Source organism: Perca fluviatilis, chromosome 15 (genome assembly GCF_010015445.1).
Source record: "Perca fluviatilis chromosome 15, GENO_Pfluv_1.0, whole genome shotgun sequence".
Classification (NCBI taxonomy): Eukaryota; Metazoa; Chordata; class Actinopteri; order Perciformes; family Percidae; genus Perca; species Perca fluviatilis.
Genome location: NC_053126.1, coordinates 15873044 through 15900641, shown reverse-complemented (window position 1 = coordinate 15900641; position 27598 = coordinate 15873044). Strand labels below are relative to the sequence as shown.

The 27598-nt window shown below is 40.1% G+C and overlaps 2 protein-coding genes across 7 annotated transcripts in view; one reads left to right on the top strand and one right to left on the bottom strand.

Annotated features, from left to right (window-relative positions):
• Window positions 1–6633, top strand: part of adgrl1a (adhesion G protein-coupled receptor L1a) — a 96177-nt gene extending 89544 nt beyond the window's left edge. For 5 of the 6 annotated variants that reach the window (XM_039824842.1, XM_039824843.1, XM_039824844.1 and 2 more), the window contains one exon: window positions 142–1058. In XM_039824842.1, coding sequence (XP_039680776.1) covers window positions 142–1058 — 917 coding nt within the window. Of the gene's footprint in view, window positions 1–141 lie in introns of all 6 variants that reach the window. The other variant, XM_039824840.1, reaches the window with a different exon arrangement.
• A 2980-nt stretch (window positions 6634–9613) lies between these two features.
• Window positions 9614–13467, bottom strand: LOC120574525. The gene is made up of 15 exons (XM_039824898.1): window positions 13332–13467; window positions 13143–13249; window positions 12810–12938; window positions 12657–12699; window positions 12483–12536; window positions 12277–12343; window positions 12061–12171; window positions 11762–11836; window positions 11598–11681; window positions 11371–11457; window positions 11172–11222; window positions 11009–11065; window positions 10168–10257; window positions 9770–9866; window positions 9614–9661 (listed from the first exon to the last, which is right to left on the bottom strand). Exons 1-15 carry the CDS (start codon window positions 13402–13404, stop codon window positions 9617–9619), a joined length of 1170 nt encoding a protein of 389 aa, XP_039680832.1. The 5' UTR covers window positions 13405–13467; the 3' UTR covers window positions 9614–9616.
• Between the last annotated feature and the right edge of the window lie 14131 nt (window positions 13468–27598).

Sequence of the window (27598 nt, the reverse complement as noted above, 5' to 3'; positions counted from 1 at the left end):
CCTCAGTTCACATCATTTTACCATCAGATCTTTATTTATTTTTGATTTATTTTTCTGTTACTGACACTTGAATCTGACTGTATGATAATAATGCCAAAACCCTCCGTCTCCTATCTCTCTTCTATTTGTGTTTGGGTCCAGAGAGCACGTTATCAAAGGCCCGCGACCCCTGTGGGATGGAAACCCTGCCCTTGAATGGTAACTTCAACAACAGCTACTCCCTGCGCACTGGCCCAGGGGGTGTAGGCGGGGGCAGCTGTGACTTCCTTGGTGGTGGGGGTAAAGACAGTCCCCCGCCCCTCCTCAATCCCCGCGGCTCAGAGGCACTGGTAGGCGGAGGCATCCGACGAAACCTCTCTGATGCTGCGGCCTTCGAGAAAATGATCATCTCTGAGCTTGTGCACAACAACCTAAGAGGTGGTGTTGGAGGAGGAAGTGGAGGAGGTGACGTAGCAGACAGGGTGTGCGGCAGCCTGGCCAGGGGACGTCCTCACGGTGGGGTTGGTCGGGGGACATCAGGTGCCGGGCCAGAGCCATGTATGAGCATGGATGAAGACGAAGACTTTCTGAGAGAGGGGCGGCAGCACACCCCGCAGGATGTGGAGCTGCTTTATAAAGCTCTGGAGGAGCCCCTGCTGTTGCAGCGAGCCCAGTCGGTCCTCTACCAAAGCGATCCAGAGGAGTCAGAGAGCTACACGGCCGACCTCACTGAGAGCCTGGGCAACAGCGGCCACAGTGGCCAGAGTGCTGGTGGGCAGGCAGGCAACAGAGCGCCAGACTCCCCTGCCCGTGACTCCCTGTACACCAGCATCACCAACCTGCGAGACTCACCCTACCCTGACAGCAGTCCTGAGCCCCTGGAGGTGGTCCCCCGTACGGCCCAGCCCCCTGAGGAGCTGTACTACAGCTCCGGGAGGCCCGCCCTGGGCTCTCGTGGGGCCCCCATGCAGACCTTCTACCAGGCCCCACCCAGGAGACCGAGTGGGGAAGGACACCTGGCTCAGGAGCCTGTCCACAATGAGGGAGATGGACAGATGCAGCTGGTCACCAGCCTGTGACTGGAGCCTGAAGGAGGAAGTTGGGGACTAATATGATGGCCAAAGCCGCCTCCTTGCCCGCCTCGTTCTCGTGTCTCTCCACTTTATGCTTGTTTGGTTGCCTTTTTTTTCTCTTGACTTTTATTTAACTACTGTAACAGATGAGCAAACAGAGTGACCTTCAGGTGGAGTCGTGCCTGACTCTGCAGAATCAGCCTTTCTCTCTAACCCTCCCCCATCTTATGGAGATGAGTGATAGGTGTTTTTTTCCGCAGAGCATTCATAGGCTCCCTGCAAACCCCAGTCCTCCCCATTTCCTTTGGTACCCTAAGGCCAAGTCCAGCACTCTGAATGTACCAATCCACCCCCTTTACCTTCAGATATTTCAAAACTTTAAAACTTTGTTAAAGTTTTTTTATGTAATTTCTCTTCAGACCTGCCTCCGGAGATGGGAATATCATTTTATATTTTATCTCATTTCCCTTTCGTACCATATATAGGTATTTTTTGAGTCATCATGTGATTGGAGTAGTTAGCTGTGGAGACAGGGAATATAGTTCACTATTATAACCTAAAAAATGTCTCAGAGAAAGCTCTTCATTGTTGCCAAAAATATCTTTTATTGAGCCAGAACAGAAACTAGAACATTCACACATACAAACACACATACACACACAGGCACACACACACACACACACACACACACACACACACACACACACACACACATGCTCACTCATCCAGAAGTGCTCATTACTGAACATCAAGAGTGAAAACAGTACTCCATCTAAGTAAAAGGGAACAAGAGCTTTTGTTCCAAGCAGGCAGTGGGAGCTGATTCAGAGTAGTTGCCTTCATTTTCTCTTGCTGTGAATCGACGACTATGTACAGAAGTGGAGTAGAGGCAGAGACGGAGACTCACGAGGTGCTGCACCACCCCTCCAGAGCGGGAGAACCTGCATCCATAAGACTGGCCAATCCTCTCCACTCTCCTCTCTGGTTGTTTGCTTTAGGAATTTGAAAAGTTAAATGACTGCCTTGCTATTGTTTTGAAAGGAGTATTCAATTTGTTGACTTTGGGTCTGCATCCTCTGCAGGAGCGGACTGGTGTCGCCCCCTACCCCTGTACTTTGCTGTTAGAGCCTAGCCAGTTGAAGTGGACTTGTTTCCCGTGTGTGGTTGTGACAAACAAGACTGTAAACGCCGCAAACGCACTGGCCAGCCAATTGGTATAAGCGTGTACATAGGAACCACACATGAATCTACTTTATTCCTACTATGTAAATAGAGACACCAGATGATCAAAAGCAACAAAAAGTAACAAATACTATGAAACATGACTTCTTGTACTGCAACAAACCAACAAAAGAAAAAAATAAAATGTTTTGGAGTTTGTGAACTGAATGATAAACTCTATCTCTCTCCCCCATGGCTTGATCCCTCGCTCTCACTCTTCTGTGCCATCCAGTGAAAAATCCTTAGTAATCCAATGGAGAGAGAAAGGCAGGCAGAGAGAGAGACAGATTTTAATGTGTAGTAGATTTTATTTATCCAAATGGAAAACGGAACAAAAAAAATCCCGGCACAATTTTTATGTAATATAATCCGTTACAATGTTTGACCTTTGACATTGGAATTGCCAAAGTCAGCGGGGCGGGCGGGAGGCAAGCGAGATAGATGTCGTCAAATGTCATACTGTGCCTCACAGGCACGATAAAGCATTGTGGCTGAACAACAGCATCCATAAAGTGATTTGGTTTGCTTTTGTATTATTTGGAAGATATAACCAGATTACATACTTTTAACAACATCGGTTTTAGCATGTATGATGACATTTGTTTTACTATCAGAGAATATTACATTTTGCTGTTTCTTAAAAGATAGTTTCAGCATTACTCCAGAGCCTAATGTGACAATTCATTAATTTCCTGTGTGCACGTGTTTGTGTGCATGTGTGTAAGTATGATGTCTGACTGGCTGGTTGTGTGTGTTCACTGTCAAGTGTGTGTGTGTGTGTGTGTGTGTGTGTGTGTGTGTGTGTGTGTGTGTGTGTGTGTGTGTGTGTGTGTGTGTGTGTGTGTGTGTGTGTGTGCCGTGTACCAGACTTTTGTATGTGCGCACACATTTGAAAGGCTATTTCTTTTCTTCTTGAATGCACAGCTGACAAGGGGGATACTCATCTCAGAGAGCTGCCATTACTTCTCCGCTTCAAGTGGAAGTTGCTCTTGCCGTGGTGTTAAGGTACAAGGAGGACAGGAAAATTCAGACCGCCTGGGGAGATGGGAGATAACCATATACCACAAAAATGACATACAGGGTTGACTGATTGGGAGGAACATGTTTCCAATATGCCACCTTATGCAAGCGATACATTTGAGAAATTAGCTGTCAAGAGAGAGCTGCTCATGAGGATCCTTTCATCCAGCTGAAATCTGTCTGACCTTTAAAAAAAAAAAACTGAGAGTTTGCCTTCTTCTACGCTGTATTTATATATATTTGTTATGGTTTATTTATCAGTTTTTATGTATGTTTTTGGAATATTTATTCACATTGATTTATTCATGTCATTGCTATTTTTATTTTTTTACTGTCTCCCTCGTAAATCTGCGGCAAGCGAAGGAGTGCGATATGTAGACAGAACGTGAGCAGAAAATAGATGAATCCACTGCAGTGTGACATTTGGCTATAGAGCCTGACTGTCCCACTTCTAAGAGAACCCAAAGGACAGCTTTTAGCTGTGGCTCCTGGGGCTGCAAGAGATAGAGGGTTAAAGACAGATAAGGGAGAGGGATTACAAGGATTTGGCACCATTTATTCTTGTTATTCAAATCACTGGTGTAAGTAACATTGTATGGGCCACGGAGCGCGATGAGGCTCAGAAAGAAGGCACTAGTATCATCACTTGAGCCATAGGGGGAACACGTGCAATATTGCTTTGATGGTACATGACTTGGATTTGCAGCTGAACCTGGGAGCTGTCTGTGTTTACAAATGAAAAGACAATATGCACATGTATTCTGCTCTGCTGCGCTGCTGGACAATGTGAAGCACGGATCTCACGGCTCGGTGGCGGGGCACCGTACCGAGGCCGCGCTCACTGGTCAACTGGACAACTGAATGTATTTTAACAAGCATGTCTGAAGATAAAACAATTCACTCCAGGGTGGACGTGTTAATGGGAAACACAAGGCGGCCATCATCATCTTTATCCCCCATCACTCTCATCACCATCATCATTAACTCCATCCCTCCCTCATTGTATTTGACATAATGTGCTGAGGCTGATCTCTACTGCTCAGCTGGGACCCGCCCCAGGGGAGAAACACTGTTTAAAAAGGCACTCCCCATGAGAGGAGGAATGTGCGTCACCTTGGGCCTGCTTCTCTCTTTTCCAGCACCTCCTACCTCCTTTTCTTTTCCTCCCTTTCCCCCCCATCTCATCCACATTTTAATATCAATCTCAATGGACGTCATTAGTGCAGCACTTTTTTGAGAGTGTTAATTTGTTTTGTCAAAAGCTTTGTTTATCCCAGATTAATATCTCAATAAACAGAGGAGTGCTGTACTGTTGTAAATGATAATGATTATACAGTAGAAAACCCACAGCCCATGCTGTTGGACAGAGGCTCACACATAGGAGTTTCTCCACCATTCAGAGCCCTCCAAACCTGTGATTACTGTAATAACACAGTGGGTACTAATTTACAACTCACCCTCGCTCTCTTCTACTCTCTTTTTCTGTCTCTGTTGGCAAATGTTTAACAAAATTCCCGTTTTTATACTAGCAAGCCTGGTATGCATGTGCTCCAGTGGATAGGTGGGACGCCCAACCTTTGACACAGTGCTGTCTCACCCCTGCAGCTTAGTGTTAGTGGAGAGTGAGCTGTGGCATTGTTCAGTCTATCATTAGACAGTCCGTTTACTCGCAGTTGACCCTTTCACACACATACTTTTTTTTTTCAACCAGTGACTTGTGTTGCCCATATCAGACCAGGAGGGCAGATGGGAGGGAGCTACTGGTGTGTGAGTTCAATAGCAGCAGGAGGTCATTATGTCGGTAAAGACTGGCCCAAGAGGGGACAGAGCGGTGACAACATCAGCAGAGATGTCACAGATATCACAAATTCATAGCTATAGAGAGAGAGGATGGCAGTTGAGGGGGGTTTGCAGTGAGGCTGTGCAGGGCTGGATCTGGAGATAAGGAGATACATGTGCTACTTTGTTTCAGGCTGCTTTCTGTTGGTGGTTAGCAATCCAGAGGTTATCACTTTATTGTTTAAATTGGTCAAGCTGGCATGTCAGATCTCAAGTTTGTTCATTGAATAAAACAAATCTGCCTGTAGAGGAAGAAAGATGATGTGATTGTTGTTTGGTCTAATGGATGCTTCCTTAAAAAACAATGTGAAAATGAAGCCACTGCCGCATCAGCCGATTAAAGTGAGATTTTTTGAGTGCTAACAAATGCGACGGATTTTCCTATACAGATTTATAAAAAGCAAATGTAAACAATGATAAAGTAGTACTATTTTGTTATTGGTCTCTTGTTACGTGTCCACGTGACTACTGAATACAGTACTCATAGAGTAGTTTTAAGAATATGTAGGGGTGATGAGGATGAGGATTGTGCTGTTTCTCTTTTGTGTTGAATATGTGTCCATGAGGCTGTGCCAGCAATTCAGGCCATCTTTGATGCACAGGGTGGGACCAACATCAGAGGAGCTTTTGTGTAGGATGGGCTTCTCCAAACCTGTGAGGCATTTTCTACATGGAGACACCAAGGTCCAAAACAAACATATCTTTTGACACACATACATGTGTACACATCTTTAGTCAGGTTAGTTTTATACACTGAAGTGGAGACGGACATGTATCTGCTGTATACTTGTTAACGTCTATACACATACAGCAGGAACAGGCTGAATCTGTATCTTTCTATTTCTTTCTTTTCCTCCATTGGGTGCGCGGTCTATGAGAGTGGGGAGGAGCTGAACTGTGCCTGCATGTACCTGTCCATGACTAAGGATCTCCATCCCTTTATTGTCCATGCAACAGGCTAGAAAATGCTGCCCAAGATTATCTGTGTCCATCATCAAAGGTAGAATAGCTGGCTATAGCAGGTGTGTATGGGATATTCTGAGTATCAGCCAAGGGCTGCATTAATCAGCTCAGTACAGTAGAACCTGGTCAGTATTGAACATCCCCTGAAATGCTTAAATTTATGGAAATAAATTATTGGGTGCTAGTGGTTTTACATAACAGGCTGTAGGCATTGGTAGAAACAATGGGTACTGACATTGTGCCATGTGGGGTTCTACATATAGCACCATTTCCAGAGCTTTCTGTGATTTTTCTATGAAATAAATTATTTATGATGTACCACTGAGACAGTTGTAAACTGAGGTTAATATAACACCTTGATACTGTTTTTATTTTCTTTGAGGAATAATGTTAATTTGTTCTTTTTAAATTTTATTTCACACAATCATGCTTTGACAGCTGTCTGGGCCCAACGGGATGATTTTCTGTGAGTGTTTGCATCATCGCAGGTCGGAGCAACCTTGTATCAGCACATATTAATAAAAAACGATTGAAATTATACAGTGTTCATGCTTCGGGTTTCTATGGGAATGTCTTAAAGGGGCTCAATTTTTGTGTGTGTGTGTGTGTGTGTGTGTGTGTGTGTGCATGCATGTGTGTACACTTATGTGCAGCATTTTTGCTTGTGTGCTTGCTTATGCATATGCCAGTTTGATAAAAGCATAACAACAGCAAACAGAAATTATTAAGAAGTCTCTATCTCTGTGTTCTATATAAACTTCAATATACCTACCTCGTGATTCAAACTGGAAATGAAAAGACGTTTTTAAGCACTAATACAGTGTTTATGTTTTATTCATGGGCAGTCCTGCAGGTTACTACAGCATTGTGCTGCTCATCTGTGTACCATAGGAAGCAGGGGACTGAAGCCAAGCAACTCAGCCCCTTCCTGAGTCAGCTCCCCTTTGAACCACACACTGTATGCATATGCAGATTTGACCGGTTGGTTTGGATGATGATTCTGTCAAATACTTGTCTGTGTCCGAAGCATATTGCACAAAGTTATCAAAGACATGCAAAAAGCAAGCTGTCGGTTTAGGAGACAAAACCCAACACTCTTAAGTGTTTGGATGGGGACTAGTAAGAGCTTTATGCACCGGGGAGGATGAAAGGACTGGTCCCATACTAATCTGGCGGTAGCAAGGCTTTGTTTCACTACAGTAACCCTGAGTCATTATTACCGGGACCAGCTACAGTGATCTTTGCAGAACATTATGTGTTGTTATGCAGATTGTGGGCCTAATCAGCTGGATTTCGTTTTACAAAGCATCAGTCAAGGTATAATATAATAATGGTGTGTGATAATCAACTGCAATCTTTTGCGTGGAGTACATCTTACTGAATGTTATGATTGAATGCACACTGTTTGCTTGCAGCGCAAAATGTCTTTTTAAACCACACCACCAAATAACTATAGGTTTTTTTTTTCTTTTAAAACATTGTGATGAACTAGAGATCAGTTAGGGATAACACAACTAAGTGTCTGGGTTATTGCAGCCCCTCTAGCTTCCCTTAAGCCTTCTTATCCCTGATGCTGTGTGATCAGTGAGTTTTGTTTCCTGACTGCTCATAATACCATTCACAGTGGAGTGTGATTGGTAACTAATTAGCCGATATATAATTATTATGTCCATCAGAGCAGGGAGGATTCATCCATAATTACAGGCCCGCCCATGTTAATTGTTTCCCCCCATGTCATACTGTACGCTGTACATGTATGATGGCATGTGATGACTCACCCCCTACCCATCCACCCATCTGCCCAGCCCCTGCCTCGCCGCTCATGTCCCCTCAGTGAAACTCCCTGAGAGGGGAAGCTCTGAGGCCTTGACCATTCAGTCACCCTCTTTTCACTGGTAGTACAGTAACACTTTCACACACTGACATACCAAACATGAGCAACAAAGCCTCTAACCACTGATTCACTCTCTCCTCTTAGTACTCAGTCCATCTGTGAGGTAAAGAAAGGGAGCTTTTTCAAGGTCATTGCACATTTAGAGAAGCTTAAAATAGAATCAGACATCGACTAACAGCAACTCTCAGCAGATCCCAAGATATTGAGAAAAGAGAAGTCAGCCTGTGCCCCTGTGTGTTTGTGTGTAACTGTAATTACTACCATACATCAAACTACGGGGGCAACACATTTTTAAGTACTGTAACATACTGTATAATGTTATGATCAGAAGGTTATGTGTAAGGTACTTACTGTTCCTTTGTTGGGTTATTAATAAATCAGAGTGCTATGCTAGAAAATACAGAAATCAACCCGAAAAAAATGCATTTATTGTGTTTGCATCACTCAACAAAAGTTAGAAGAGGTGTAATAATGTTGCTTATGTACCTCAGTGTTAGGACTCGTGAATATGTACTGCCCCCTTGTGGTATAAAGTTGATACTCCAGCTGCAGCATTGCCTTCAATAGTTAAATATGATAATAATAAAAATGACCAGGCAGTGAAAACCAGGGTGGAAGTAACAATTTATTTAAAACTCATTACAAGAATTCATCATTTTCAATATACTTACTGTATTTAATATATATATTCAATTTGATCAATTTACAATCAAAAGCAATGCAACTGAGTACTTAAAAGCAGAAAAAAAATACTTTATTATATCATCTTTGAATTTGCAAATGTAAATGGCAATAAAAATAAACATTTTGCTCGTTGATTATGCAGCGATGATGAAGCAAAGGCAGGCTTACTTAAATGATTGGATAATTAAGAGCTTACAACTCCAATAGAAAAAACGGTATCATGTGTTGCATTTATAATGCATTATCTCATTTAAATTACACATTTAATGAGGTATAATATAATATAAAATATTTGATATAATATATATGTTTAGTTTATAAATATGTATTTATATAATATAACATACTTGTTAGTATAAGTACATTGATATTAAGTTGTCTCAAAGCTGTGTATGTGGTACCTTTTCTGACATGTTTTCAGTCCACCGCTCCTTTTGTCAAACCATGCACTTAATATGCTCAGTAACAAACCACCCAGGCAATTTGTTTTGCAATAACTAAGGTTAATCTAAATGCAATTACCCAAATTATTATGTTATCTGATTGACTGAGCATATATCAATGAATAGACTTAAAGAGACGCATAGACAACACCAGTTTCCACCTGGATTGTCAAATTTTTCTGTGAAAAAAACTTATGTCATCAAAATGATTTAAAATGTTTGTAATAACAGCACATAGGGCTTGCAGAGAATATATCTTCTTACATTGTGAGAGAGAGAGCGCAAAGCATCATGTGATGAAAATTATTACGTAAACAACTTGATCCTAAAGGAGCTGCCAGTAAATGTACCACATAGCCTGACTGTGAAAATACTTTATATTGTATATATAACATAGACTGTTATTATTATTATTATTAGTATTATTATTATTATTAATATTATTATTATTATTATTATTATTATTATTATTATTATTATTATTATTATTATTATTATTATTATGTATAATTCTTCATGTTGGGTGTTGACTCCACGTCAGTGTCCTGCAGAAAACAATGCAATTTCCAAATCAAACAAACACAAAATAAAAAGAGCATTGTAAAATAATATTAAAAATATAATAAAGCATAAATAGAAAGCTTTCTACTTACTAATGCAGAGCACCTGCTGACCTGGTCTGGGTCCAAACCGCGCCTGTTCACCAAAGCTACGGCTTCACCTGTCATGTCAAAATGTTGGATGGCAGCTCTGGAGACAGAAACAACAAGGAATAGAGACATGAGCCTCTGCACAGAAACAGCAAAGCTTGGTTAATGCTCACTATCCAAGCAGCAGACGTCAGACAAGTTGTGAAGTTCAGATTGGCCCTTCAGATTTGAGATGGAGGTGGGGGGTGGGGGGAGCAGTTCATAAAGTTACTCCTGACAGCTGTCCAAACAGCACCAATAGGCAAAATGAAACAAGGAGACTGGAAATTGGAAAGAGACAGAGATTTCTCTTTGGGCTCAGTTATGACTGCAGAGTGACAGAGCGCAAGCGGCAGTCTCACCCCTCATTCAACAGCAGCAGTTTCCCTTCATTCCCATGATCTTCAGGACCACGATCATTAGGAGTCCATCCATTGTGCTTTTCCCTGATCCTGGAGAAGGATTCACAGCCATTATCAGTTGGGCATAGAAAAACCTCAGGGTGAGTGCTTCAGGTCATTATGTTATTGTTTATTTTTACTACCACAATATAGTTGTTTATGACTTCATCTTTCATCTGATTGACTTACCAGAATGGCAACTTGGTTTTGCTTACACTCTAATATTTAGGAAATAATAGTTTTATCTGCCAGCTATATGAAACTGTAGTCCTTATTTCTGGCATCTTTTTGAGTTTGGGTAAGGGTGTGTTGGCATGCTGTTTAAATAGCTCTATATTTTGCTTAGTTTCATCTCACCTGCACATTTATAGTTCCTCTTTCTAGCTTTTATAATTTTTTAATCACTGTTTTTCATAATTTTGCAAACATCTTAAAGAGAAGCGAACATACTGTAACTTGTGGGTTGCTGTAAAATAATTACAGGCTATACATTCATACATAGATACATACGTACGTACATACATACATACATACATACACACACACACACATTCATACATACATACATACATACATACATACATACATACATACATACACAGACATACACACACATACATACATACACACACACACACACACACACACACACACACACACACACACATACATACATACATCTTCAATAGGACATTCTCACCTCATACACTCCAACAACTCTTAAAAAACCATAAATGTAATGCAAAAAGGTAAACATTTAACATTTACAGTATGATATTTAAATTGTTAGACTACAGATTACCAAACAACGTATTTTTCTTTGTTTTCAACCACTCCTCCTGGATCATCTTTCAAGCTCCTGAGGCAGACAAATAAAATACTTGTTAAATACGAGTGTTGACTGAATAAAAAAACCAATATGATAATAATTAACACAGACAATCCATCCACCACTAAAAGCGTACCTGTTCATGGCTCGATGATCAGAGGTTTTGTCAGGGGCACTTATGTCTCTGCTGCAAAACAAACACTAGATAAGAATGGCACTGAATCTCTTCTGAGAAATCCTATTCACTACCTGCCCAGTTAAAGGGACACTTCACCTTATTCCTCAAAGAAAAATAGGCCACAGACACAAGAAAAGTAAAAAATTCTCATCCTCACGTTTTATCGGGCTTCAGTCCCTCATTGCTTAAGTTGCGGTCCAGACTAAAGGATTGAGGAGTCTTGCCATCAGCCTTGGGATCAATACTATGGAGACAAAGATGGCTTTTAGCAGATTACAGTCTAGACTTCCAATTGCTATTTAAAAAAACACTTTGACGGTTTTGACAAACAGGCCAACACGAGGTCAGAGATTATGAAGATGTTCTGTTAACGTGGAGCCTAACCTCTGCACACTTCCAAGTTTGTCATCTTGCTTGATATCATTTTCACCACTTCCACGTGGATACGAATCAGATATTTCACTTAGCCTATAATGACAAAGAAAAGATGGAAGATGTATTCACCTTCTCCGATCTGTGTTAAGAGTAGCTTCTGAATGTTAGCTCACCTGTTAACAATGTTGGATTGTGCTGTGTCCAAATCATCAGCTGTGACCTTTTGGACTTCACGTCCTCCAGGGTGTCTTAAAGGGACATTCAAACATAAAGTTACATTCAGCAAGTAAGCTGTTTCAAATTCACCTTTTCTCTAGAGATTTTCTGGCATGCAAAATTATTTTACCATTGACCAACCTTTCATTAACGTGTCTATGCATTGAAGGGGATTTACTTATTAAAACTGAATGACAGAAGTGTATTTATGTGTGCATCAACGCCAGCTGAAACGTATGTGAAAAGTAAGACTGACCTAGTTTCTTCTGACTCTCCCCTCTCTGCCTGGGAAATCCCCTCTCTGAGACAAGGGCAAGTCTTAAGGTATCTTAAAAAGACAGAAACAGCAGGTGCACCGTACTGCTTCCTGACACAAGAAACAAAAACCTTTCTGTATCAATACAAGACTGTGCAAGTAAATGTGTAAATGAGATTAACAGTTGATTGTTATTGCAAATAGAATAGAACTTACTTTTTACAAATGTAACAGCAACAAAACATCCCCATCATGAGCACTATCCCACCGACCCATACACAGACTGGACGACAGACAAAATACAAACATGTTATCATCAAATATTAATTAGTGAGCTATTTTGCAGCAAATTAATTCATACTATTGCCAACACATATTTTGTGAGGCACTATAATAACTGTCACTCAGAATAAACTTCTCACTGCTGAGGTTCTGTCGTGTTGGTGAATCATCGGGATCAGGATTCTTAATTTTCTCTGTTTAAGGTAAAAACAATATTTGTATATATCATGTTTATGATGTATATGTATACATTTTTGATCAGCAATGTAAGATAAGATCCAATAGTAAATCAGTACAATAACTCATTGCCTTACCAGTCATTTTATAATCCACACAGATCTCTTCTACAAAGCTTCCCTAAAAAGCAAAATCAAAGTATATTGTGAGAAGGTAGAGTAAATATTTCACATTTACTATATGACTTTTATTGGTTTAATTTAAGTACATTACAATTTAGGGTGACTCACATTAGGAAATATGCATTCTACTCGCAGGTCTCTACAGTCTCTTGTAACGAGTGAATGGTTGTCCATACTTATCACTTCATTCGAATACCTAAACAACTGAGTGCCACGCGCAGTATGAGCAATCAGAGTCTGTTGGGAAAATAATAAAAAGCGTACTTTAAATTGACTGCAGCCACAACATAAAACAACCTCATTGTCAAACTTTCACCTTCATTTTTTTATTATTTCCTCTTCCCTATGTGTCTTTCTTTAAACACACATAGTAAAGGATCATAAGGACTTTTAAAAACAAAACTATGGACTACTGCAGAGTGTAAAGGTAAATCAAAATACCTTATTATCAAACACAGAAATCTCTCCTCCCTCAGGACACGGATATAAGAACTTGAATCCCTTAGCCTTGTTAACGTCGTTGCAGGAAATGTTTTTTGGAGGGCATTCTGTAAGACAATGGAGTTGTACAGAAGTAAAGAATAACCCTAAAAAACAGAAATAACAGAAGTGGAATACACATTTACTTACGTTGTGTTTTGCTGATACAAATTAACATAATATCGCATATCACAATGCCAATTCGAAAAAGTTGAAGGGTCATTTTGTCGAAGGAAGGAGAGATTAGACTCTATGAGCTTTCGACTGAACTAAACTAAAACGAGGAAGTTAAAAAAGGAAATGACGTAAGTCATATAAAAAAAAAAAGGTAGTTGTAGTAGTTGTGCACGGCCAACACAAGGGGAGGCCCTTGTCCTACGGGTCAGAGACTCACAGTGAACAGACCAGACCGCCCTCTTCAGACAAGACACAAATCACCACAGGGTTTTAATTCCATTCCAGATTTTTTTTTAAATTAAACAGATAAGTAATTAGATAAGCACATCCTGCAGCCCAGTAAATTCTGTATTGTGGCAGGATGTTTTAACCAGGTGGATACATATATCAATGTTCACGTTTATGTTGAGTATATCCTCCTGTTATCTAGGATAGCAGTCCTCCTGACTTATTCTAACAATGAGAGACCAGAGGGAGAAAAAACACCACTGAGTACTCAAAGAGGCCTCTGTCATTTCCCTTTTACACAAACACACACACACACACACACACTGCAAGGATAAAGCAGAAGCCGCCATTCTGCAGCACGCTTCATTTACACTACATCTTCTCTGGTCCACCGAGAAAACACAGACCATCGTCTGTGTCACTCAATATGGGCCCCTCTCTATCTCTTCAACTCCATCTTCTTCCTCTCTGTCCCTCTTTGTCTCTCCTTTGCCCTTCCCTATCTCTCTTACATTGCAGTAGTCCACCAGCGTAACGAGCAAAAGAAGTGCCTCCAAAACATACTCTCAGGATTCCACCTTAAACATAATTATCACATTGGCTTAGATGTGGGAAAAGCTATAATTAAGGCCAAGCAGATTGACTTATTAGCCAATTAGATGTGACTAACCAACCATGATCACTTCTTGGCGAGACCCGTACTGAATAAAAATGACAGCATCACAAATAAGCACGAATGAGAGAGTAAATGGACTTGGCTCAGCTCCCCTGGTGGGAAGCTGTGTGGAAGTGTTCAATCATCTGATCCATTTTCTATAGATATCAAGTGACAGTGGAAGGCTTGGGTATCCTACCATCCCTTTCAATATCCACAGAGCCCCTGCATAAACAGAGGAGAGTAGCGATGACGCAGGACAGGCTAAAAAACACACACAGAGCTCTGAACATGCATGTCCAACAGCCCACACCCCCATAAACACTACGCGCCTAGTTCTTAAAGGAGTAAATTCCAGCAAGTCTTAACAGGACTTTTAGGGTAAATAATTAGAATTTTGCTGCTTTCGAGTCCTCTCCTCATCCGTCTCAACTCTTGCCTTCTTGTTCCTCTCATAAGAGCGGTGATGAGAGATAAACAGCTCTCTTCCCGTCTCAATGCCACCCCCTCAATCCCTCATTCTCTGTCCATGTGGATAGATGAGGGTAGTAGAGCTTGAAAGGTAGAGTTTTGGATCTGGTTTTGTAAGATTTTTTTTATGAACAAAAGAAGGACAGGGGTAAATTAACCCCCATAAAGTTTGTACAATTCACCATTATAAAGCCAAGTTTAAAACAAAAACTTGGTGCACTATTCAGAGCGTGTGAGTTCTGGAGTCAAAGCTGTAACGCTCTGAGAATCCTGAGTAGCTCTGAAACAATAGTTATGGCTGCTTAGTACCCTGCTTGGCTTGAGTTTGCTTAGCTCAACGACAGTTGCTAAATACACCCGGTAGAAAGTCGACCCCAACCAAAACAGTATATACAGGCCAGGAGTGACTCCTTTTAAGAAAACAATATCATGTTCACACCCTGACAGTGTGTATTTTAGACTTTCGCTATAGATAATACATTTCAACGTCATATTATTCAAGCAGAGAGCAACACCACAGGCAATTACATGGCATTTTCCCTGAACCCCTAACCTTAGAAATGATTGAACCGTGGCTAGGAAAATCTTCAAGTCACTAGGAGGGCTTTCAAGTAAAATGGTAATTAGCATAATCTCTCATTCAGAATGCAGCAAGACCAAAGGAGAAATGAATTTAGAGAACGTCAAATCATGCTGGCACTGTTAGAGACATTTTGGCCTGTCCAGTCAGCTCAGTATGAAGCCTGAAACCCCCACTGGCACAGGTTGGATATCACAAAGGGACATCTACACTCTGCCAGCACAGGAAGCACAGCAACACCAACACACACTGGCATACTTACTCACTCATAGAGACATATCTACACAGTAATCACATTGAACTGGGTTTCACCCAGCTCACCCAGGGGATCTTGATGTGTTCTGTTCTGTAATACATAAACATCTAATCATGCTATGTGGTTACATTATGGCATTTACATACAAAAAGAAATGAACAGCTAATAAAAGTGAATTAGTAAATGTAAAAGAATATTCTTCATGAGTGCTAGGAGTAGAGGTGTCATGGGAATATGTGAATATATGAAGTCACAGGCCCTAACACAATTACACGTACACCCACACCCCACCTACACCTCCAACACACATATTAATAAAGCCCCTTACGAAGCAGCCAACTCTCTCCCTCAATTCCAAAACCACAGCTCCCCTTTACAGAGCTTGGTCAGCCTGGGCACAGAAACCTGATCCTGCTGAGAAAGTCTTATAAAAGGAAGGAAATAAAACAACCCAATCAAAAACACCTCTCCTCCACAGAGCCAAACATTAAAGATCGGAAAGATATCTGCAAACAGACCAACTCCTGCCTGAGGGCCTATCAGTGTTTGAATATAAAGGCTTCGTGAGGCTACATCATTTACATTAGGCTACAACAGCCACGTCAAAGCACTGCACAGTCTAATGCACAGCAGTTCTTATTCACATGGTGCTGAGGCACATGTTGTGCAATATCAGAGAGCAACTTGGACAGCCTCTATTAATCTGTTTTCCAGCTCAATCTCCTGAGACGGATCTCTGTCAGAAAACAAACCTCTCTGTTTGAAGCATGGCCTTCAGTTAAACTTGTTCTTCCTTTCTCTGCACATTTCACTCTCCTTACTCGGTTTTCTCTCCCACTTTCCCTCTTACTCCTCTTTTCTTTCCCTGCCATCTCTTCCTCCCTCTCACTGCTCTTTGCTCTTTTTTGCCATGGTTTCCCCCCTTGTGTTTCTTTTCTTTACTCTCTTCATTTCTTTCCCCTGTGATTAAGTTGCCAGTCCTTCTTAATAAACCCTTTCTTGTAAATTTACAGCAGTCCAAACCTTCCGTTTTAAAACCCTGACCCTCTGTTATTTCTGTAGCCTTCCTCCACACACAAACAAACACAACACCAACAACAAAAAAAAAAAAAAAAAAAAAAAAAAAAAAAAAAAAAAAAAAAAAAAAAAAAAAAAAAAAAAAAAAAAAAAACACAGTGCATTTCACTATCTTTGTGGGGCCCTGTCATTGATATAATGCATTCCCTGCCCCTAGTTACCCCAACTTAACCATCTCAACTAAATGCCTAACAACTAAAAAATTAACCTTACCCCTTACACCTCCTAACCATCTCCTAATTCTATCCCTAATCCTAAAACCAAGTCTTAACCCTCAAACACCCCTTTAAAGTTGTGGGTTCCAGCATTTTGGCCCCACAAAGCTGTCGGGACCCCACAAGTATACTGTATTCCCCGTTTTTGGACCCCACGAATATAGTTAAACAACACAAACACACACACACACACACACACACACACACACACACACACACACACACACACACACACACACACACACACACACATATATACACAACTCAACTCACACGCCTCCGTTTGTTTTGACACATAAACAAGTACATGTACAAGCACCGGCATGCACAACACACTAAGTGGACTCATGAGAAAGTATGCAAGATTTTCAAATCATCAAATTACCCTTTTGGTTAATTTAGTTTGCAAGTTGCTCTCTGTGCATACTGCTTTCTTTGATCCACAGCAGAATCCAAGACTCTCCAAGACTCTCTCCTACAGCTATGATAACTTGACTGGAGTTTTAGGGGACAGGGGATTTGTAAATGGGGAGTTGCTGCAGCGCTGTAAAATGTCAGTTAAGTCAGTATGTCTATCACTGTCATGCTTTGTTAAGGCAGCCCTTCTGTAGCTGTTCACACTTGGCTGAGCCCTATTGTTAAATAAACAAAGCTTTGTGTGTAGTTGTGCTGTGGATCAGTGAGATGATCAGGCACTCACCTGAAAAATTGGAGAGAGGAGAATAGAGAACAGAGCAAGAGACCAGCACACTGCAAGAACTGTACATGTCAAAAACTTAATTAATACAGATGAAAAAATGGACCATTTGCACGGCAAAAATTTTGACATTGTACACAGACAAGCACAGGGGAAATTAGTAACACTAACATGGCTGCATGCCATGTAGGTTTTCTAGTGCCGTAGCCCTGGTACCTTACTGACACACATCATCAAGATTATTGGTTCCATCTATTCCTGCCATGTAAACAAATTAAAGGCAGGGTTGGTAACTATTACCAATTAACACTTTTTATATATTGTTTGAAATGGTCTTTACACCCCGACAGCAATAAATAACTTATGGGCTCTGAAAAAGGAGTGAAAAAGATCTGTCATCTGTAGCTGCCGTAAACCTGTAAAAACGCCCACCAATCACTGCTTGGAAAAAAAACAATGAAATGCCTCCTTGCCCCACTGTGCATACTCTACCCCTCCCGTGTACGAGCATGATCTCAATGTGCGTCTTCGCTGCATTGCTAGCAATAGGCGTTTGCTCACCGGTCCGCTCTGCTCTGAAGCAGCAACACAGCAGTGCTCGTGCACGTCTGTGTGTTGGTCGAGGAGATGCTACTTTAAAATCTTGCCAGCTTTTCAACATTACCAACCCCTGCCTTTAAGCTGTTATCTGTAAGTTTAAAAAAAAAATTGAGACATTGTTAGTAACTTGTAGACCTTTGTTTTGCAGTGTGCAAGCTCTATCTGAAGACAGCTGTTCAGTGTCTAGACAGGTAGATACCTCTGTGGTTCCATGTCTGGAACTGTCTCCCTGTCACTGCCATCATTCCTAATCTTCCAACAGGAGGTTTCCTTCACCGACTTTTCCACTGCCGGCATCATCTGTCACCACAAACGAGGGGAAGGAGAAACATAATTACCCCCCCCCCCCCAACACCACCACCCCAACACCACCACCCCAAGGTTAGCACTATTAACAATGGTATAGCCAGCAGCTGTGTCTGTCAGACTGACATTGTCCAACAAATACACCATATGAGTGTAACTATACATAGTAAAAGCTACTGTAGTCCATCTGTTGCACAATATTGCCATGAAAAAGAGACACTAAGAGACAAGTTATACAAGTCGAAAAGATGATATGTGCTACAGATTTAATAATGAGTTATTACTGTTGTTAAAGATAATATCTGCTACTTACTGTACTGTACTTACTGCCCTCTATCTACCAATTACATAAGCTTTCCTTGGCAAGTGCTGTTAGTGGCTCAGCATTACACACACAAATTACTCACCTCATTCATAACTAGGAATTACAGGAATATTGTCAGGTGTCTGCTGTGTGCATGCTCATTAAACTATTGGTTCTAAACTACCATCACATGCAGAAAGCGTAGATGAAAGTATTTATATACAGATATTATGCACACACAACAGCAGAAACAAAGAGGCCGGCACTGTATTTACCAGTTTAATGGGCTCCAACAAGCACATTTCTTTGGCTTTCTGATGAACTGCAGTGTTGTAAGTGTGACCTCAGCACCTCAGGATTTTTAATACTCTGTCATTCAAGCTGGTTCCTGGGGAGGAATGTAATTAGGAGCACTGCTGCACTATCCTCACTATAACAGACACGCTCTGCATCATGGTCTGGCACATACAACTTTACTGTCCCACACACAGTAATGTACTAAACTCTTACATGCTTACACACACATTTAAACTATCTTATACTCACACTGGCCAAAAACCTTATACATCAAGAAAGCAACAACGTAAATAATCCAAAAGATTTATGTAAATGTTTAGCTGATTTGCTGAATTTTAAATTGTCCTGAAAGCGAGACTACATAAATTCTGCTGAACTGTGGCCACAAGTGGCCATTACAGGAAAATGGCACATTGTAAAAAAATAAAAATATGTATGTCGAAACAAAAGCCACTAAATCAACACTAGAGAACTTTTCCCGCTTCGGTCCCCCTACAGGTTGGAAGTGGAATTGTCCATTACATTACATTATGCAAGGACAATTCTGCTTCCAACATGTAGGGGGACCGAAGCGGGAAAACTTCTCTAGTGTTGCTTTAAAAAGTCATAGTATAATATGTCGAAAAAAGTGATACCAAACTCATAGTATAGTATGTCGAAAAAAAGTGATAAAAAGTCATTGTATATGATAAAAAGTCATAGTATAGTATGTTGAAAAAAGTGATAAAACAGTCAGAGTATAGTATTTCGAAAAAAGTCATAGAATAGAATAAAAAAAAAAAAAACATAGTATAGTAAATAATAAAAGTCGAAAAAATTGATAACAAAGTCATGGTATAGTATGTAAAAAAAATTATAAAAAAAAAAGTCGTAGTATAGTATATCGAGGAAAGTCATTGTAAGCATGTTGAAAAAAGTGATAAAAAAATCAATGCATAGTAAGTCAAAAAATGTGATAGTAAAGTCATAGTGTAGTATGTCAAAAAAAGTGATAAAGTCATGGTATAGTATGTTGAAAAAAAGTCATAGTATAGTATGTCGAAAAAAGAAATAACAAAATCATAGTATAATATGTCAAAAAAAGTGTCATGAAAAGGGCAAGCCTGGACTGGGAATCAAACCTGGGTAAGAGTCTACAATGACATCTTGCCTGTTGGCAGCAGTGTTAACCACTGCACCAGTGTTTTAAAACATGAATAACATAGTATGTCAAAGAAAAGCCATTAAAAAGTCATATTATGGTATGGCGAAAAAAGTATAAGTATAATATGTAGAAAAAAGTGATGTCAAAGTATGTATGTTGAAAAAAGTCATAGTATAGTATCTCGAAAAAATTTAGGATGGACTGTGTATCGAACCAGGGTTGGAAGTGGAATTGTCCATTGCATTACATTATGCAAGGACAATTCTGCTTCCAACATGTAGGGGGACCGAAGCGGGAAAACTTCTCTAGTGTTGCTTTAAAAAGTCATAGTATAATATGTCGAAAAAAGTGATACCAAAGTCATTGTATATGATAAAAAGTCTTAGAATGTTCATCAAATTTTGAAAAAAGTGATAAAAAAGTCAGAGTATAGTATTTCAAAAAAGTCATAGAATAGAATGTTAAAAAAAAACATAGTATAGTAAATAATAAAAGTCATAGATTATATATGTCGAAATAATTGATAAAAAAAGTCATAGTATAGTATATCGAGAAAAGTCATTGTAAGCATGTTGGAAAAAAGTGATAGTAAAGTCATAGTGTATGTCAAAAAAAGTGATAAAGTGACTAAAATGACATCTTGCCTGTTGGCAGCAGTGTTAACCACTGCACCAGTGTTTTAAAACATTAATAACATAGTATGTCGAAGAAAAGCCATTAAAAAGTCATAGTATGGTATGTCAGAAAAAGTCATAGTATAGTATGTCAGAAAAAATCATAGTATAGTATAAAAAAAATCATATTATGATATGTCAAAAAAAGCCATTACAAAGTCAAAGTGTAAGTCAAGTGTAATGTCGAAAAAAAAACATCACGAAAAGGGCCAGCCTGATGTGTTTATCGATCCTGGGTCTGCAGCAACTACTTGCTAGTTGACTGATGGCAGCAGTGGTAACCACTGAGCCAGTGTTCCACAAAAGTTTGTATGCTGAAAACAGTAATAACATAGTATGTTGAAAAAAGCCATTCAAAAGTCATAGTATGATATGGTGAAAAAAGTCATAATATAGGATGTCAAAAAAAGTGAAAAGTCAGGATCTGGCTGTGACTGACTGCCTTTGTGCCACTCTTGTGGCCATTTTGTGTATTGTGTTGTGATTTGTGCTTGTTGCTGTGTTCCATGTGTTCTGTGGGTACCTGTCTGTCATGTGTCTGTGTCCAACCATCCCCTTATTTGGTCTGCACTTCCTGTCTTGTTAGTTTCCCTCCAGTTCTGCTCTCACCTGTTCCCAATTGTCTCGTTAGTTTCCCTCAGTTTCTACTCTCACTTGTTGCTCGTTACTGTCTTGTCCAATCCTCTGTCTTTCTGTTCATTGGTCTGTGTATTTCTACACCCCTGTGTTCCTTTGTCTCTTGTCGGTTCGTCTCTCTCTGTTTGTCCTGTAAGAATCCTGTTCGTTTGTAGTTGTGAGTTGAGTCAAAATAAAGTGTGTTTGTTCTGCACTTCTGCTGGAAGAGTCTTGCATTTGGGTCAACCTGCTGAAACCGTGACAGAAAACAAAGTCATTGTCGAAAAAAGTAAATGTATAGTACGTCAAAAGTGATAAAGTCATAGTATATGTTGAAAAAAGCCATTTAAAAAGTAAAAGTGTAGAATGTCAAAGTCATATATTGTATGTCGTAAAAAACGTCAGGAAAAATGCCAGCTTCTACTGGGTACCGAAACTGGTTAAGAGTCTCCAATGACTTCTTACCTGTCGGCAGCAGTGGTAACCACTGAGCCAGTGTGCCAAGAAAGAAATTACGTTGAAAACAGTAACATAGTATGTCGAAAAAATCCATTAAAAATTCAAAGTAATAATATAGATATATAATATAATATATAATAATATATATAAATATAATAATAATAATATAATATAGAATGTAAAAAAAAAAAATCATAGTATATAAAAGTCATAGTATATATTTGTCGAAAAAGGGATAACAAAGTCATAGTATAGTATGTCGAAAAAAGTGATGACCAAAAGTCATAGTATAATATGTCGAAATACAGCTATTAAAAAGTCAGTGTAGTATGTCGAAAAAAGTCAAAGTGTATAGTATGTCAAAAAAGTCATAGTATTGTATGTCGAAAAAACCATCACAAAAAGTGCCAGCCTGAAGTTATCAAACATGGGTCAGAGGCTGCAGTGACTTCTGATTGCTTGTTGGCAGCAGAGGTAACCTCTGCACCAGTGTGCCACTGCTAAGTTTACATTTAAAACAGTAATAGTATTGTATGAAAAATGTAATTAAAAAGTCAGTATAATATGTTGAAAAAAGTCATAGTACGGTATGTCTGAAAAAAGTGATAACAAAGTCATGTTATAGTATGTTGACAAAGTGATAAAAAAGTAAATTTATAGTACGTCGAAGAAAGGGATAATTACGTTATAGTATATGTAAAAGTCAAAGTGTTGTATGTAAAAAAAAAAGTCATAGTATTCATAAAAAATGCCAGCCTGGACTGGGTATCAAACCAGCAACAGTTTCCTCACATGTAGGTAGCAGTGGTAACCACTGTACCATTTTTCCACTCAAAGGATTTCTGTTTATTTATTTGATTAGGACAATGCACATTAATGAACATTTCTGTAAATGCACCAGTGTTAGCCAGTTGGCTAATTTTCAACTGTAGTCCTAGTTGACTAGCATGCATGTCTTTATGGTGGGAAGAAACCGGAGCACCCAGAGGAAACCCACGCAAGCACGGGGAGAACATGCAAACTCCAACTCAACTCTGTTGAAAACAGTAATAACATAGTAAGTCAAAAAAGTCATAGTATGGTATGGGGAAAAGGTCAAAGTATAGTATGTCGAAAAAACGTCATGAAAAGGGCCAGCAGGGACTGTGTGTTGAACCAGGGTGAGAGTCTGCAGTGTCTACTTGCTGGTTGCATGTTGGCAGCAGTGGTACCCAAAAAGTCAAAGTGTATAATGTTGAAAGGTCATGAAAAGGACCAGCCTGGACTGGGTATCAAACCTGGATCAGAGTCTGCAGCAGAGGTGTCAAGTAACAAAGTACAAATACTTTACTACTGTGTAGTACGTTACCTTAATTAAGTAGAAATTTTGGGTATCTATGCATATCTATAAAGTCTTTTATAACATTTTTATAACATCAAACACACTGAGCAGCCCTTAAAAATGCAGAAAAAGCCTAAAGAAGCACAACAGTGATAACACAAAAAAATATCAAAAAACTATTAAATAATTAATCGTGATTAATCGCATGTTTTATCACATGATTAAAATTCTATTATTCTGCATTTCAGAACTGTTTTTAAGTACATATTAACAATGGAAAGCAATTCTTACCAGTGTATCTGGATTGGGAATCAAATGAATGCAAAGAAAGTGATTTTATGAACTTGATTTTAAGATTTGTATTTGTTTATTATTTATTTATTTACTGTAAACAAAAGAAAAATGTGTGACTCTAGTCACACATTTGAATTTAGAGTCAATACAGTGTGCAGTAACTCCTAAATAATTTTGTTTACTCACTGACGTCCAGTGATCACCTTGCATCACTTTGCAGCAGTTCCAGTTGGGCTGCTTTATCCGTGTCGTACAGGCTGTGTATGCGTGTACTACTGTCCCCCTCGACGGCAATGTATAAGACGGGTCAGAACATGCCAACCGTAGTCTTTAAGACCGAGTCTTCTACGATGCTGACAGATCTGCAGTTAGTTGCCACCTGTTTTGCAAGAGCGGTAGTAATTTTTTGGGGTTTGGTTTCATCCGCAGGTCGGTAAGTAGCAATCTCCAAAATAGTGCTTTGCCTGAGCCTGCTAGCATCAACCTGAGTCACGTTAACTGTACTACTATGCTTAGCTCGTAGGTGGTAGCTCAAGCTTGACGTGCTTTGGTGATATTATATATATATTGTGTTGCTGCTGTCTTTCTCCATCATGCCTGCAGCCTGCCTTACGAGGAAGTATGGCAAAGTGCCGCAAAGGGTCAAAATAGTAGCCTGTTAGGCCTGACGCAAAGCTGAATGAAGTGAAAATAAATTTATAAATGGCGGCATGCGATGAAAAAAAAAATTAACACATTATGCTCGGCCCTTAATCGCATTGTGATTAACGCGCTAATGCTGATAGCCCTACAAAAAACTGAATCATTTTCTAATAGTTGAAGGTTTTGTGAATAGTTTAAAGGTCCCATGACATGCTGCTTTTTGTATACTGTATCTGAAGTCTCTTTCCCGAAATTCTGCCTTGGTGCAGAATTACAGCCACTAGAGCCAGTCCCACAATGAGCTTTCCTTGGTATGTGCCATTTCTGTGTCTGTAGCTTTAAATGCTATTGAGGAGGAGAGAGGGGGGCAAGGTGGAGGGTGGGGTGTGGCCTTGACCAACTGTCACTTTGCTTGTTTGAAAGCCATGATGTCTCTCTCTCATGGGTGGGCCAAATTCTCTGGGCGGGCAAAGCAGAGAAAGGGGAGGGAATCTTGCTCCTTATGACCTCATAAGGAGCAAGATTCCAGATCGGCCCATCTGAGCTTTCATTTTCTCAAAGGCAGAGCAGGATACCCAAGGCTTGGTTTAAACCTGCCACTGGGGGACCATAGGCAGGCTGGGGGAACTCATATTAATGTTAAAAAACCTCATAAAGTGAAATTGTCATGCCATGGGACCTTACTGTAGGTGAAAGAATGTGGGAGCAGTAGCTTTTAGAAGTGGAAGAAGCCTGAAGAGGATTTAAAGATTGCTCCACTGACTTTCAATGTAAAAAGAAAAAAGCTTAATATTTAAAAAACTATAAATGGTGGAGAAAGGTTTAATACAAGCACAATTGTCCTTAAAGAGCTGAACATTTTGATATTTGAATGGTTTTCGTTGCTGAAAGTATGCAGTAGTAGGCGACCAAAACATTGTTCGGAAGAATCGGATCACAATACAATTACCGAATGTGTGTGTGTGTGTTGCGGCGGGAGGCTTAGCCTGTTGACCTTGGAACCCATCACTGACACCTCACGGGTCCTAACTATTGTTTTTATTCTCCGGATCTTGTTTTTGAATTCCAGTCTGCCCTCAGCAGCCTTCAGGTTATGGAGCAAACACACACTAGACATCCTTCTGCCCGCAAAATATAAACAAAGTGGTTTGGTATCTTTATTGACAACGTGTCTTGTCTCGGTTCTGGTAGATAAGCTTGTTTTATTGAAGAATGTTATGTCAAAGTCTAACTCACTTGTTATGATTCTAGGTCAAATCTGTCAGTTTTGTCCTTGTGCCTGGAAATACTTTTTCAATGTGTTGTGTGTTGTGTTTACAGGTAAAGATGAAGAGCATTGACTAAAAAACACCTCATGCTCAACAAAGAAACGCTGCAGGTATCTAAGGTCACCCTACCCTAAAATATTCAGCTTGAAACTAAAATAAACACACCACACATTGTGGCGCCAGGTCTTATCAGGTAACCTTTTCCATTGTATTGTACTTTTGTAACACCTCACCATTGTTAAGACAACAATATGACCTCTAACATGGAAAATAGTGGCTCATTTTCTGCTCGATTTGCTGCTAGCTGTAAGGCTAGTGAGAAAAGATCTTCAGCGAGAGATATGGGTGCTTTTCAACAAACTACTGTTATCTTGTAACACAGCTATTTCAGAGAATAACTCTTCCAGGTAGGTATTTCATAACACTCTCATACATGTTCACAGTGACTGACTCAAAAGCTTCTCGTTCTGTCTCTTTCTACAACTCAGTAGCAATTAATATAAGCTTTAATACTCAAACATACTATGCAGCCTCAGTGATACTGATCATCATCAGATAGCACAATGACACTGTCCTCATCAGATTGTATGTTTATATCTCATCTGTACATACCATATGTGCAGGACTGATTAATCAGGTATGTATTTACTGTTTTGTACTATATGTGAGGAAATGTACAAACAGCACACACCTACACAAACACACAACAACTACATTTGGCAGTGATTGTGGCCTTGCTATGTAACCTGTAGTTCCTGTCAGTTCTTTGTACATCAGTCTTTGGGGGTTGATCTCTTCTTATTCAATGAGCCAACCTGTCTTATTGAAACATCCTAATCCCTGAAGAGCAGAGAAAGAAGAAAGGGGACGCAAGAAGATTTATCTAACCAGGAACATGCAAACTAATGCCTTTCACAGACCCAAGTGCAGTCCTAATGGCTGCAGCTAGCGTATTTACTGAGCAATTACTATGGGAGATTCAGAAATATGCAAAGCAGTTCAGGCTGGGGGAGCAAGCCTGAACTTGAGCATACTAAAGAGCCCATTAATCCTTTTTAATTCTATTAAGAATTGGACTACAGCTGGATAAGAGGCCAGCAGAGTTCCAGAGACTACGTCTGTAATGCCTTGGAGACCCTCAGCGAAAAGCTCTTACTTAACAAAAAATCATTTGCAAGGAAATTTCTTTTCCTCTTCGCAGTTGAATCAATTCTCAGCCTTAAGCAGCTTTTACTTGGTGGTAAACAAAGATAGGGTCAATTTTGTGATGACGAAGAGGTATGTTTTACATCTCCATCAAAAGGACTACTTCATCACTTCAAACGGGGGCAGAGTTTCGCAAATGGAATTTGGCTGAGCTGCAAAGGCCTTGATGATCAATGTCAACAAACGTGTGATACAAGTGTCCTTTCCGTAGTCATGAAGAGATACGCAGGTAAGCTACGTGCCTTCCGCCGCACACTTATCTGTGTCCCGATTTGGATCAGCACTCCCGAGCATCCGCCCTGCTATTTTTGCACCTGTCCAATTTCACAAAAATCATAATCTTATCAAGGAATTCTCCAACGTTAAGTATGAGGAAGTGGGAGAAAGTGGGTTTAGTTATCCTTTACAGTGAAGCATGTGGACAGTAATGGCTTTCACCTGTTGAGATAAGAGTTCAAATACCCCCCATTCTAAATGACCACAGTGCCGGGCTACGGTTCCTACCGTGTGCACAGTCACAGCAGTGTAAACAGCGAGGCCCTTCTGCCTAGACCTCAGTAATCTGAACATACAGAATGTGCCTCTGCTTGTCGACCCTATTCATTTCTATCAGGGCCAAAGGGTTAGTGAGGAGGATGCCAGTACCAGTGTAAATGAGATGTCATGTTTGACAGGGTGTGTAAGCTCAGCTCAGTGGAGCTGCGTATCTCTCGCTCAGCTCAGTCACACACCTAAACACAATAATAAGGAGTGCGGCAGACACAGGTAGACAAGAACCTGTCACGCAAGCACAGGCATATACGTTGCTCAGGAATGAAACGTGTCTCCTTAGTGACAGTATTATGAAACAAAACAGGCCTGAAAATTGCAATCACATTCCTTCCCACCCTGACACCCCACGCCCATCACCCTCCCTCTCCTATCTACCGCC